Source organism: Manis pentadactyla, chromosome 7 (genome assembly GCF_030020395.1).
Source record: "Manis pentadactyla isolate mManPen7 chromosome 7, mManPen7.hap1, whole genome shotgun sequence".
NCBI classification, from domain to species: Eukaryota; Metazoa; Chordata; class Mammalia; order Pholidota; family Manidae; genus Manis; species Manis pentadactyla.
This window is the reverse complement of record NC_080025.1, coordinates 116,813,887-116,826,355: the sequence shown is the minus strand read 5'-3', so window position 1 is coordinate 116,826,355 and position 12,469 is coordinate 116,813,887. Positions and strand designations below refer to the sequence as shown.

Sequence of the window (12,469 nt, the reverse complement as noted above, 5' to 3'; positions counted from 1 at the left end):
GTCCCTCTCTCCTGGGCTTTTGAGTGTATATGCTTAGTTAACTGCTGTTCATCTCTACCCAGTGTCAGGTATTATATGTTCAGCCAGCTCCAAAACCCCACAGCAGAGACCCCTCCCTCACCAACAGAGTGAAAAGGAGGAAAATAAAACAAGATGTCACTTATCTGGAAAGCTCAAATTTAAGATATGCATGTGGGGACTAGCAAGCAGGGCACTCAGTTATTTAAAATATATTTCAAGCAAGTAAATAAGCTGATATATAGCCCAAATATTATAGGGGCATGAGAGATTATTCATAGATCTTTATTTTTATTTCAAACATAGTTCACCACTGTGGTTAGTTTCCTATCCTCCAGTGGATCTGAAAGGAGGAGGGGAAAGATTGACAGTTCAACCTACCACATTTAAAAAAGGGAAGGATCTGAGCCAACCTGACAGAGGCTGCAGAAAACAAAGTTACTTTATAGGAACAAAAAAACTTACAAATCAAGTAATAAAATTCAGGAGCTAATCAAACCTCTTGAAAAAAGAGCTCTAAAATTCTTATTAGTTAATGAATTTTTATTTAAGAATAACTACAAGCTTAAGCCAATAACCTTTTCAGATGAAAGTAACCATCAGGATTTTGAATTATGGGATAATGTAGATAAAATATTCCAAAACCTCCAGATTTATTGCAACTCTACTGAGTGATAAAGTAACTGGAAAAATCTTGTGAATGTGGTCAATGGAGTAGATGATAAATTAGAGGCTCTTTCATAATTTTAGGCAATCTTTCTCCACTCTTCTCTACAACTTGGCCAATAAGGAATTCTTTGCAAATTCAGATATTAGAAGATGAAATTAGTTTGTTAAATAGTGAGAAATGGTCTTTGATAGAGTAAATCAGATCTTAAAAGTGAAATGGACTTCCTAAAAAATGAACACTGTGCTGTACAGGTAGTTCTGACTCTGTTCAACCTTCTTTGGATCAGAATCCCCACGAATACCTGAGCAAAATCAACAGAATTCAGTTGCACACTGTTGAATTATCCAGACAAGGGAAAATCAAGGATATTCATTTTTCATTATCAGATAAAAGTTGATTCCACCATTTTTAAAAAGAATTCCCCAAATCCCTTCCCTAGGAAAGAAAGGAAAGAATGCCACCACCTCCATCAAGTAAAGCTATAGTTCATTTTGATAAATGTCATAAGAAATTGTCTCCTGCCTTCCACAAGCACTACTTTCTTTCTATAGATGTCAGCAGATGGTCCTTTAGGATCAGAGGCACCTCAGTGTGCAGATAGTGAAGACAGCATTCTGTTAATGCTGGGATGCTTCCTGCCACAAATTGTTCCTCATGTGCTACAGGGAAGGAGCTGATGCCCCTCATATGGTGCAGAGCCCTGCCTATATTCTGAGCCCACAAAAACAGAAATCAGCTTTTCCACAAATTTTCAATTTGACCAAGAGGCCAAATGATGAACAAAGCAGTACAGATGCGTGTGGCGTTTACACATCATGTTGGACCAACATGTAGAAGCCAGACATTTACTATAGTGATGGAAAGAGATTACTCATAACCAGAAAGATTACTACTTGTGCCTAAAATCCTATGAAGCTGTGGTGCCTTACTCTTCTAAAGAAGTTCCTAACTCCCTGGTTCTTTCTCAGTGTTACAACAGATGTAAATGGAAGGCACATCTGGTATAAGACGCTGTAATCAAAAATCCTTGGTATCATTGTGACATACATAGATGATCCATACATGTATTAATGAAGTACAGAATTGTTGCTCTTGGTTTTGGGTGACCCTTCAGAAAGAATAATTAATATAACACACCAAGTATCTTTCCCTTCCTACTTGGACTATAGAATTTGGAAAATGTACAACCTTAAATTTGTTTACACTGCCACGTTAAGGCTGAACAACTTCTCAAGGAAAGAGAACAAAGGGAAGGAGGGCTGGATGCACATAAACACCGCATGTAGCTTTCTGCTTTGTAGTCCTTGTCTCTCACTTTTAGCATTAGTGCTACAGACTATACCTTTATCAAGCAAAGCTAAGAAGCTACTGTGAAATGCCACAGGCAGAGTGACTAGATTCCCTTGGCCTCCCCTGCTGCTTTAGGATGTATCTATTATTGGAAGAGGGGACCATCTGGCAGTGCCACTTCAACTTGATGATTACCAGCTAGAACATGAAGATACAACAGGGTTGGAGAGTATACTACAGGTTGCCAATCAATTCTTGCTGCAATTTATAGAAATTGTTGGCAAAATTAATGTTATTTCAACTGCTTATGCCTACAAATTCTCCAGATTTTTCTGATTCTTTCACTGGACATTGTAAGTTGGCAAACTTTTTACAAACACTAAGTATAGCTTTAGTTCTATGAGATTTTTAAGACAGTCTGAAGAAAACACTGTTTAGCAGGAAATGGGAGTCCTCACCAAAGCAGCTTTAAATACGGTAAGCTGACAATAACTTTAAAGAACTTAAAAGCCTTGAGCAACTGAAAAAAAGGGGAAGGAGATGAAAGTATAAAATGCAGACACTGCATGTTCATGGGAGAAGATACACACACTACAAAAAAATAGCTATCTGGAATCATGAAATGTAGAGGCAAATAGCCCTGCACACTACAGGGACCCAAAAGTACACTGCATGCATAATGCTTACACTAAAAATGATTTGTTACCTATCTTAAATTAAAATTTAACCAGGCACCCTGTATTTTATCTGAAAACCTTGCCAACAACACTTCTAATTTCCATATGTTGGACATTATCCCACATAGTTATTTCCTCCTTGAGCAAGACAGAAGACATTAGGGTAGAGATTTCCTAAATATAGATGTCAACTTCACTTGGAAAGCTTTTGAAAAACACAGATTCCCATGTTCCATTCCAGACTTACTGAACAAATCTCCAGAGGACTGAGATGTACAAATATCTATTTCATAAAATCTTCCCAGGTAACTCTGATGGGTGACCAGATATTGTACCCACCATTTAAGGAACTGTATATGCAAAATCCGAGGTGTTTGGTCTTCTAAAGAAAGGAATCATAAATTTCACCTGATTTCCGAGGAACGTGATCAAAAAGGGTCACTTGTCATAGAGACCAGTAGTAAAGTTAAAAAGAGCTATTATGCATTTTTTCACTTCAAGTACCAGATTTGACATTTGTTCCCATAACTCTCTAAAAATTGCCTATGCCTTTATGTGAGTTACAAGTAAAATAAGAATAGAAAAACACTTTTTGAACTCTATCATATTTGAATGGTTTATGAATGATCACTACTGTATTACATGCCAATTTATTTTAATTTGAGTATACTTTGAGTGGTAATCTGTTTCATAAGTTTTCCTTAAGAATTTCTTCCTTTATAACTGTCATTGTGATAGCTAATGTCACTTAATCTAATATGAGGTCATCTACTGAACTCAACTTTTCTTTAAATATGTTTTCACCATTTATTTAAAATATGAAAAAACTCATGAATCCAAAGGAGGCGTTATCATTACCTAGAAAAGTTATATAAAAGTATTATTTATCTTACATTTCAATTTTCTTTCTCTTCTCTGAATCACTCCCCTCAGCCCACAAACAGTCCTAAATTTTTTATCTTAAAAAAAAGTATCCCTAAAATGCAGTAGTAGGAAAAAATGCAGTAATACCTATTTTTTCTTTTGCTTCACTACCAAATTTTTCCAAGAATAATTTACATGTACTGTCTCCACTTATTATCCTTATTCAACATTTATTGAGCACCTACTATAGTGACCACAGTGTGACCCAACCTGGTGGCTCATTCAAATCATCTAGAAAGAAAGCTTTTTTTTTTTTAACAAAAAAGTAGAGAGGCTCCAGGCCTCACCCATGTATGAAGCCTGTACATCCATGTTTATTTATAAACTCTCCTATCAATTCTAATATGCAACTAGAGTGGAAAACCACTGATCTAATTAATATATGCCAGGCTCTCAACTGGAATTACAAAAATGAGTAAGACACAGGACCTGCCCCTGAAGAACACAGGAAATAAAAACAGGTAAACCTATTACAATTGATAAATGTTATAACAAAGGTCATGTACAAACTGCTAAGGGTGCAGAAATAAGCCAGCATACAAAAGAAGAAGAAGAAGAAAGTCTTTGGATCTGGCTACTGAAAGATGAGTAGTTTATAATGCATACAAGACTGAAAGGCTACTATGGAAGATGGAAAACATATACACACTTTTTTAGTCCCTGGTAATCTGGCTTCTCTCTACTTCCTGCTCTAAACTCTAGTAAAACTGCTCTCTTAGAGGCCACCACTAATATTTAGTCCCCCATTTTAATAGCTGGCCTCATCTGCACCAGTTTTCCCATCTGTAAAATGGGGATAATCAAAAGGTTACTCTGATAATGGAGATTCATTAATATGGTAGATATTGGCATATAGTAAATACAATTTGTTTCTCATCCCTTTCTCTTTAACCCAAAGGTTTTCTCAATCCTATATTCCTTAATCTCTGTGCAGTACCAGTACTGCTTTTTCTTTTTGTATCATTAATCTACAATTACATGAGGAACATTATGTTTACTAGACTCCCCCAATCACCAAGTCCCCCCCACATACTCCATTACAGTCACTGTCCATCAGCGTAGTAAGATGCTGTAGAATCACTACTTGTCTTCTCTGTGTTGCACAGCCCTCCCCGTGCCCTCCCCACACTATACGTGCTAATTGTAATGCCCTCTTTCTTTTTCTCCCCCCTTATCCCTCCCTTTCCACCCATCCTCCCCAGTCCCTTTCCCTTTGGTAACTGTTAGTCCATTCTTGGGTTCTGTGATTCTGCTGCTCTTTTGTTCCTTCAGTTTTCTCTTTCTTCTTATACTCCACATGTGAGTGAAATCATTTGGTACTTGTCTTTCTCCGCCTGGCTTATTTCACTGAGCATAATACCCTCTAGCTCCATCCATGTTGTTGCAAATGGTAGGATTTGTTTTCTTCTTATGGCTGAATAATATTCCATTGTGTATATGTACCACCTCTTCTTTATCCATTCATCTACAGATGGGCACTTAGGTCGCTTCCATTTCTTGGCTATTGTAAATACTGCTGCGATAAACATAGGGGTGCATATGTCTTTTTTAATCTGAGAACTTGTATTCTTTGGGTAAATTCCAAGGAGTGGGTTTCCTGAGTCAAATGGTATTTCTATTTTGAGCATTTTGAGGAACTCCATCCTGCTTTCCACAATGGTTGAACTAGTTAACATTCCCACCAGCAGTGTAGGAGGGTTCCCCTTTCTCCACAACCTCGCCAACATTTGTTGTTGTTTGTCTTTTGGATGGTGGCCATCCTTACTGGTGTGAGGTGATATCTCATTGTGGTTTTAATTTGCATTTCTCTGATGACTAGCAATGTAGAGCATCTTTTCATGTGTCTGTTGGAGTACTGCTCCTTTTGATAATTCTCTTCAAGTTCTCTGACTTGAGCACCTACTTGTACTAGGTATATGCTTCTACTTCAAGAGTTACTCCTCACCTTTGTAACTCTTCTCTTCAGCCTTAAATGAAAGTATATTCAAAAGTTATGCTCTCTGCCCTCTCTTCTTTGCTATGTCCAAACTTGTTCTCCTAAAAGGCTTATCTTATCTCCAGGCTCCAACCCACAATGAGGGGATTTTCAAAGCTATATAAAATCTCTGGGCCTGCATGTTACACTTTGTGATTTAGGGTGTACAGGATATTACTTTGATACACTTATATTAATGTGATTGCCACTGAAATAATATATATCACATTACATCATTAAAGTACATTACTGTCTATATTCATCATACTGTGCATTAGATCTCAATGGCTTATTTTGTACTTGTTCAAGTTTGTACCCATAAACACCATCAATCTTATCCCCCCACCTCCCATCCCCTGGTAACCACCACTTCACTATTTTTGTTTTTTTCCAAACATATTTGACTTTTTTGATTCTATAGATAAATGATATCTAACAGTACTATCATTCTCTAACTGACTTAATCTTGCTTAGTATAATGTGCTAAAGTTCCACCCATGTTGTCATAAATGGCAGGATATCCTTCTTTCTCATGGCTGAATAATGTTCCATTATGCACAGAGCACATCAAAAAGCCCGAGTTTAACTGAAGTTCTCCAACAGCCCTCAACACAATGAGTGAGGAGATGCCATACTAACCACCTCCCACCAATCCCCTGATGCTAAGAGTTTAGGCTGTTACTACATTATATCCTTGCTAATTTTAATCCACCATCAATGTATGATGCATAATATTACTTACCACTAAAAAAGGAAAAATGCTACCAATTAAATATCATAAGCCTTGTCACAATGAAGCCTGATTTCAGAGATCTTAAACTATGGAAAACTATGAGTTTTTTTATTGATTTCAATAAAATATGTTATTTGGGTAAATGAATGAATGGGAAGGTAGTTCTAAGACACTGTTTACATTCATTGTCAATCAACAGAAACATTATGAACTAAAATGTGCAGGAAAAGTTCTCAGCATTAGATTCACAATGGAGTATGTAAATAAATGTCAGAGAAAGAATGCAGACTGTACATCTAACCTTCAAAATAAAATTTTTGAAATTCGCCTTTTTTGACACATACAAGTGGTTCTATGGAACACCTATTTTTTCTTTAATATGCATGATACCTTGCAATAAATTATTACTTTACACAATTAGGCTTTTGGGTCAAAGCACTGAACCACAGGTCAAGTTTCCCTGTCATTCTTTTCAAAGGGGAAAATTACTTTGTACTCTCATCTCTAAATGTTTTTATATTCCAAGTTCTTACACTAAAATGCAAACTTCTACATATCTAACTATCCTTATTTTATGTAGATGGCTCCCAAATGTACTGAAAAAGTACTACAAATTTGCTTTAATGTGCAAAGTCTGAAAAATTCCACTAATGGTACAGCATCTATCAAATTTTTGCTTCCTGTATGAATTTTTATATTTTATTGCTGCAATGACAGAAGTCATTCATCTACAGAATGAAATTAGAAATGACTATTTTCTACATTAATAGCTTACTAGTTGAATTTACTTTATAGTTAAGAATAATACAGATTTTACACATGGCAGCTTACTTTGTTTTTACTTGCAAACAAAATTTCTGAAGCTAAACTATGGCAGTGCAGTGATGGAGAAATATATAAACTACTTATAAAGAATATTTAGCATGTGTAGGTGGTTTGAACCACAGCTAATTTTACCACCTGTACCTCAAAGAATACCAGGGGTTTCATCTGACTGTATCTTTAAAATCTATAGCACTATTTAGAAATGAAAAGTTTAGGCATACTACATTTTCCTTCAAAAATCTGCTTTTATATGCTACTTCTACTTTTCATAAAACTGTTATTTTCTCTTAATTTTGTGAATTCATGATTCCTTTGTTCATTTACTCACTGAACCAATGTACTCATCACATGCAGTATAGGACAGATGCTAAAGATGACATTACTTCTCCACTTAGGAATTCCAATAAAATAGGGAATAAAGGACAAGAAGCAAGTAACTATTATGCCAAACTGTACTGAATACTACTGATGTGTTACAATGCTCAGAAGAGAGATTAAACTAGCTTCTGAGCTAAATCTTGAGGGATGAGTAACGACTTTCCCTTTTAAAAACTGGGACAGACCAGGGAGCAGTACCAACACTCAAAGGGGGTAAGACATGAGCAGAGTTAAGACAGCTATGCTCTATTGTGTGTTTACTACATGTCAGGCAACATTTATGCTTACAGCAATTTAAGCAGAGATACTTCTGTTATATCCCCACATTTCAAAGGATACTGAGGCTGAGAGATTAAATAATTTACCTGAGGTACTAGACTTGGAGTAGCATGCAGTTCTCTTTGAATTCAGAGCATGTTAAACAACAGTATATATAGGGAAAGTCAGAACTATTTAGGTTAGAATGGAATACGAGGCCATGAATACCACTTTCAAGAGCTGGCATTGATGGAGGAGCATTGGAGGAGCAAGCAACTATAAGTTTGGGAATAGAAAAATGACATATTAAAACATGGCTTAGATATAGGAAATTGGAGGTATTAGTCTAGGAATTTTGTAATAAAAGCCTAGCAGTGGCAAATATAATAGAAGGGAAGGACCCGGTATGATACCTTCTTCTAACCCTACTCTTCTTCCTTTGGCTTTATTTCTTCCTTATCTGTGTAGTCACAGAACAGGTACAATCAATTTGTATTCTGTACACATAGTAAAATTTTGTTACTAAACAACAGTAGTTAATAACACAAATAACAGTCTGGACAACTAAGAGGTTATAAACCAAATAATATAAATGAATTAACTTTTCAAATAAATTACTTGTGTGACACATTTTGATGACAGAAGTGACAAGACTTAGAAAACTGATTTTAAGGTACAGAGCACAAAGAGAAAAAAGATAAAGCTGAGGTTTAAAACCTGGATGACTGGAATAATGGGAATAGAGAAATAAAGAGAAAAATGTACAGGATGAGACAGATTTCTGCCCCTTTTTGTGTAGGGGTAAGGGGAGGGAGTTTATGAACTGACTTTCAGCAGTTTCCATTTGAACACATCTCTTTGTCTCATGGGAAAAGGACCATCAGATAAAAATGTATGACCAGTGCTCAAGAAAGAAGTTAGAGCTGTGCTATGTACTCGAGACATATCTACAAAGATACTAGAATTAAAGCTATAGGAGTGGCTCACCCTAATCGTTAGGGGAAGTTGGAAGGAGTGACGGGGAAAAACACTCCTTTCCAACCAATAACGAAGAGTCTTTTTCCTGGAGCTTGGAGTGACTTCCTGGATTTCTCACCTAGAGAGGGGTCTGGGAATAGTTTTTCTTATTTGAGCCTTATACCACAAGTTTATATAATTTCAAATTCACAGAAAGGCTTTACTGTATAATGCAGCTAACCCAAGAATGGAAAACTTGAACTCTGTTTGGCCTAGAGTTTCTGTAACTATGTAAAAAACTCCATGGGGCACACTACAGGAAATGAGTAATTTTAAAGAACTTCATTGTGCTTCTTCAGATAATTTTGTTTCCTATTAACCCAGTGGCCAAAGGTGAAAAGCTTATTAAATTTCATAGTGGTATCCTCAAAAAGCAGTTGTACATACATGATTTTAAAAAGTAAAGATATCTACATTAATTTCTAAAATGCTTTCTACTTAGGGCATATATGAAACTATACTAGTTGCATAAAACTTAAATGTGTTAACAGAGAAGGCAAATAGTGACTCTGTGGCATTTTACTACACTGATGGACAGTGACTGCATTGGGGTATGTGGTGGGGACTTGATAATATGGGTAAATGTAGTAACCACATTGTTTTTTCATGTGAAACCTTCATAAGAGTGTATATCAATAGTACCTTAATAAAAAAAAAAACTTATATGTGTTAAACAATAATAAACTTTGGTCTAAAACAAAGCACAAACTAAATTTAGAACCCAACACTATTTAATGTTTGGTATTTAAAATTTTTATTAAAAACAAAAGAACTATTGTTTCTTTTTCAAAATAAGCTATCAACAATTTAAAAACAAGGAGATAAACCCAGAGAGTTCCTATCATCAACTGTTAAGGTAGTTTATTGTCACAAGAGCAACACATTGGAGTCAGACAAACTCGGGTTTAAATACGACCTTTGCCACTTTCTACTTATATGTCTTTGGGTGAATTAAAGCTTTTGAAACCTTATTTTACTTATCTCTCAAATGGTAATAAAACCTATCCCAAACTTACAACAAATTAACTTATGTATTGTCTAACTGAGCGAAGTATATATAGTACTACATAATTCTCAAGAGCTTCCCCTTCCTTAGATCTGCAATCAACAATGAAAATTCCAAAAACTTATGTATTAAAAGCTTATTTTTGAAAATTACAAACAAGGTGGGAGAAAGAGTAATATGATTTAAATACTAAATTAATAATATCACCTTTAAATCCTTTCTAATCCCATATCTAATGTCCTCCTCCCAAAAGATGAGAAGAACATTTAGATAACTAAGATGACAATTTAACCCAAAAGTTTGGTCAGTATTTTTCTTAAATTACTAGATATAGCAATGAAATCTCTATGTGAATATCTACAGAAAAGTCTTACAAAAACTCGAACTAAAAACAAAAACATCAAATTCCTTCAAATTAGAATTTTCATTCATCTACCCTTAAAATGTGTTGGGCAAGCTTAGAGAGTAAGACACCCTCCTCCCCACTTAGTACCCTGAGAGTGCCAGATAATAAGGAATCTTGTCATCTCATTTTGAAAAATCTTTGATACTTTAGGCCTTTACAAGACATTACAGGTCTATATTAAGGCGAACACCGAATACTCGCTCAACTTGATTTCTAGCCACTTGATCTACTAATCACCACTTCAAAACGGTAAAATAAAAACATAACATTCTTTTAAAAACTTTTTGGCACTACTTAATTTTGAATGTGCGTGTGAGCCTGCGTACATTTTCAGTTACTAACTCATGGTTATTTACCAATATTACACGTGTGAATACTGCACACCAACTTTTGTGTATACGGGATCTGCCTATCAGGTCCGCGAATTAGGGATCATGGAGCAACCTTATTGCTCTCCCCATTGTGTCGTTTTATTATCACCTTCACAGAACAGAGAAAAGGATTTCCAAAATTGAAGATGAGACCCACCCATTCACATGAGGAAGGTGACAGAATATTTCGGTGCAAAAAGACAGAATATAAAGACACTTGGAGCAGAATTCCAACCGAAAATATCCTCAGGCTTACATTAGGATTTCTTAAACACCACGATGTGTTTGTGTTTCACTGTACTGCTTTGGAACTCTTAAAACATGAACATTGTTAAATTAAGTGTGGACACATTAAAAGCTGTAACTATCTTATTCAGAATATGTCAGTTACTTCTGAGTCGGAGAAACGTCAAGGTTCTTAAGTAGGGTCCCCTCCCCCGTATTGGGGAATGGGACCTCACACCCAAAGGAAAACTGCGAATAAGAGAGAAGTAGTTCAATGATCAGATTTCTTATTTTAAATGCCAGAGAATTTAAGTCGTTCACTTGGTTCCAATGCTGTCATATCATCTAAGATACAGTAAAGGAGCTACACAATCTCCCTCCTCCAGAAGAAGTCCAAGCAGGACGACGGGGCGCCACCAAATCGGCCCTCAGGGGGGCTGCTGACAACCTGGGCCGGAAACAACTGTGGGGTGGGGGTAGCTTTCTGTGAGCAACTCTGCTGCCTCGCAGGGAACAAGGGAGATGCAAACCCTACAGCATAAGCCAAAAAAAGAAAAGAGAGACTTTCACGGGGAAAGGAAAAAAAGCGCAGAGAAACAGGAAAGGAAGCATTCTGCTTCTGGGAGAACTGAAGGCCTGCTTTCCAAGCGATTTTTGCCCTCTTACCCCCTCACCCGGCTACACTCCCCAGCCAGGCCGTGGGGCTGAGCCCTGCCCTTGGGCCGCTCGCAGGCCGACCAGAGCGCCCCGCAGTCCCCACACTCGGTGCAGGGTCCCGCTGCCAGGCGGAGGGACCGGGTCCCCGGCGGCCGCCGCCCTCGCCGCCCCCTGCCCCCGCCCGCCGCGCTAGGCGCCGCCGCCCGGCTTCCACTTCCTATTTTCGGAGCACACACCCTACAAGGAGCGGAGCGGAGCAAGCAGGCCAGGCAGAGCTGCCCCCGCGCGGGGCCTCGGGTGGCCGACAGGGGCAGGCACTAGGGCGCAGCGGAGAGAGGGAGGAAGGGCAGCTGAGCGCGCAGACCAGTGCCCTTCTCCGGCCCCGCTCCAGGCAGATGCGCCGGGGTTCTGCCGGCTCCGGACAGACGGGCTCCGCCGCCCCCGCGGCTCTTACCTTCTCGTCATCAGACAACTGCTCCTCCAGATCCGCCATTTTCCTTCTGGCGACAAACGGCGGCGGCGGCGGCCACCTGACTTCCCCCTTTCCGAACGGTCCTTGCGCCGCGCGCCCCCGCCGGGGGAGGGGCCCGCAGCCCAGGCCACCGCGCACGCGCCCAGGGAGCCCCGCCTCCCTCCACCGGGCTCTGGGGGCCGGAGCGCGGCTATGCGCGTGCGCGGGCGTCTCGGCGGCCCGGGATGGGGGAGGTGTCGCCTGCTGTCTGCTGCGGACACGCCAGAATCCCGAGTGTGGGAATCTGCTCTCCACCGACCATATGGACTCGGTCTGCAACAGAGTACATTCTGAGCCCTCGATTATGTTCCCATCAAGCCCTGAACACTACCAACTAAAATGTGAAAAAGTGTACGAATAGGAACATTTTTTTAAATTACTAGAAAAACATTCAGCTTTCATTAAAATGTAACACAGTCAAGTCCCTTAACTGAAAATTGCTCTTGACATATTCATTCTTTCATTAAAGAAACGTTAATTGGTCCTTTATTGTGTGCAGGGTACTGTGTTTGCTTTTGAGGATGTACA

The 12,469-nt window shown here is 38.5% G+C and overlaps 1 protein-coding gene across 1 annotated transcript in view; it reads right to left on the bottom strand.

The window, feature by feature from the left end:
• Nucleotides 1-12,268, bottom strand: part of CAPZA2 (capping actin protein of muscle Z-line subunit alpha 2) — a 62,441-nt gene extending 50,173 nt beyond the window's left edge. Inside the window, exon 1 of the mRNA XM_036905697.2 lies at nt 11,885-12,268. Coding sequence (XP_036761592.2) covers nt 11,885-11,923 — 39 coding nt within the window. The 5' untranslated portion in view covers nt 11,924-12,268. The remainder of the gene's footprint in view (nt 1-11,884) is intronic.
• Nucleotides 12,269-12,469: the final 201 nt, after the last annotated feature.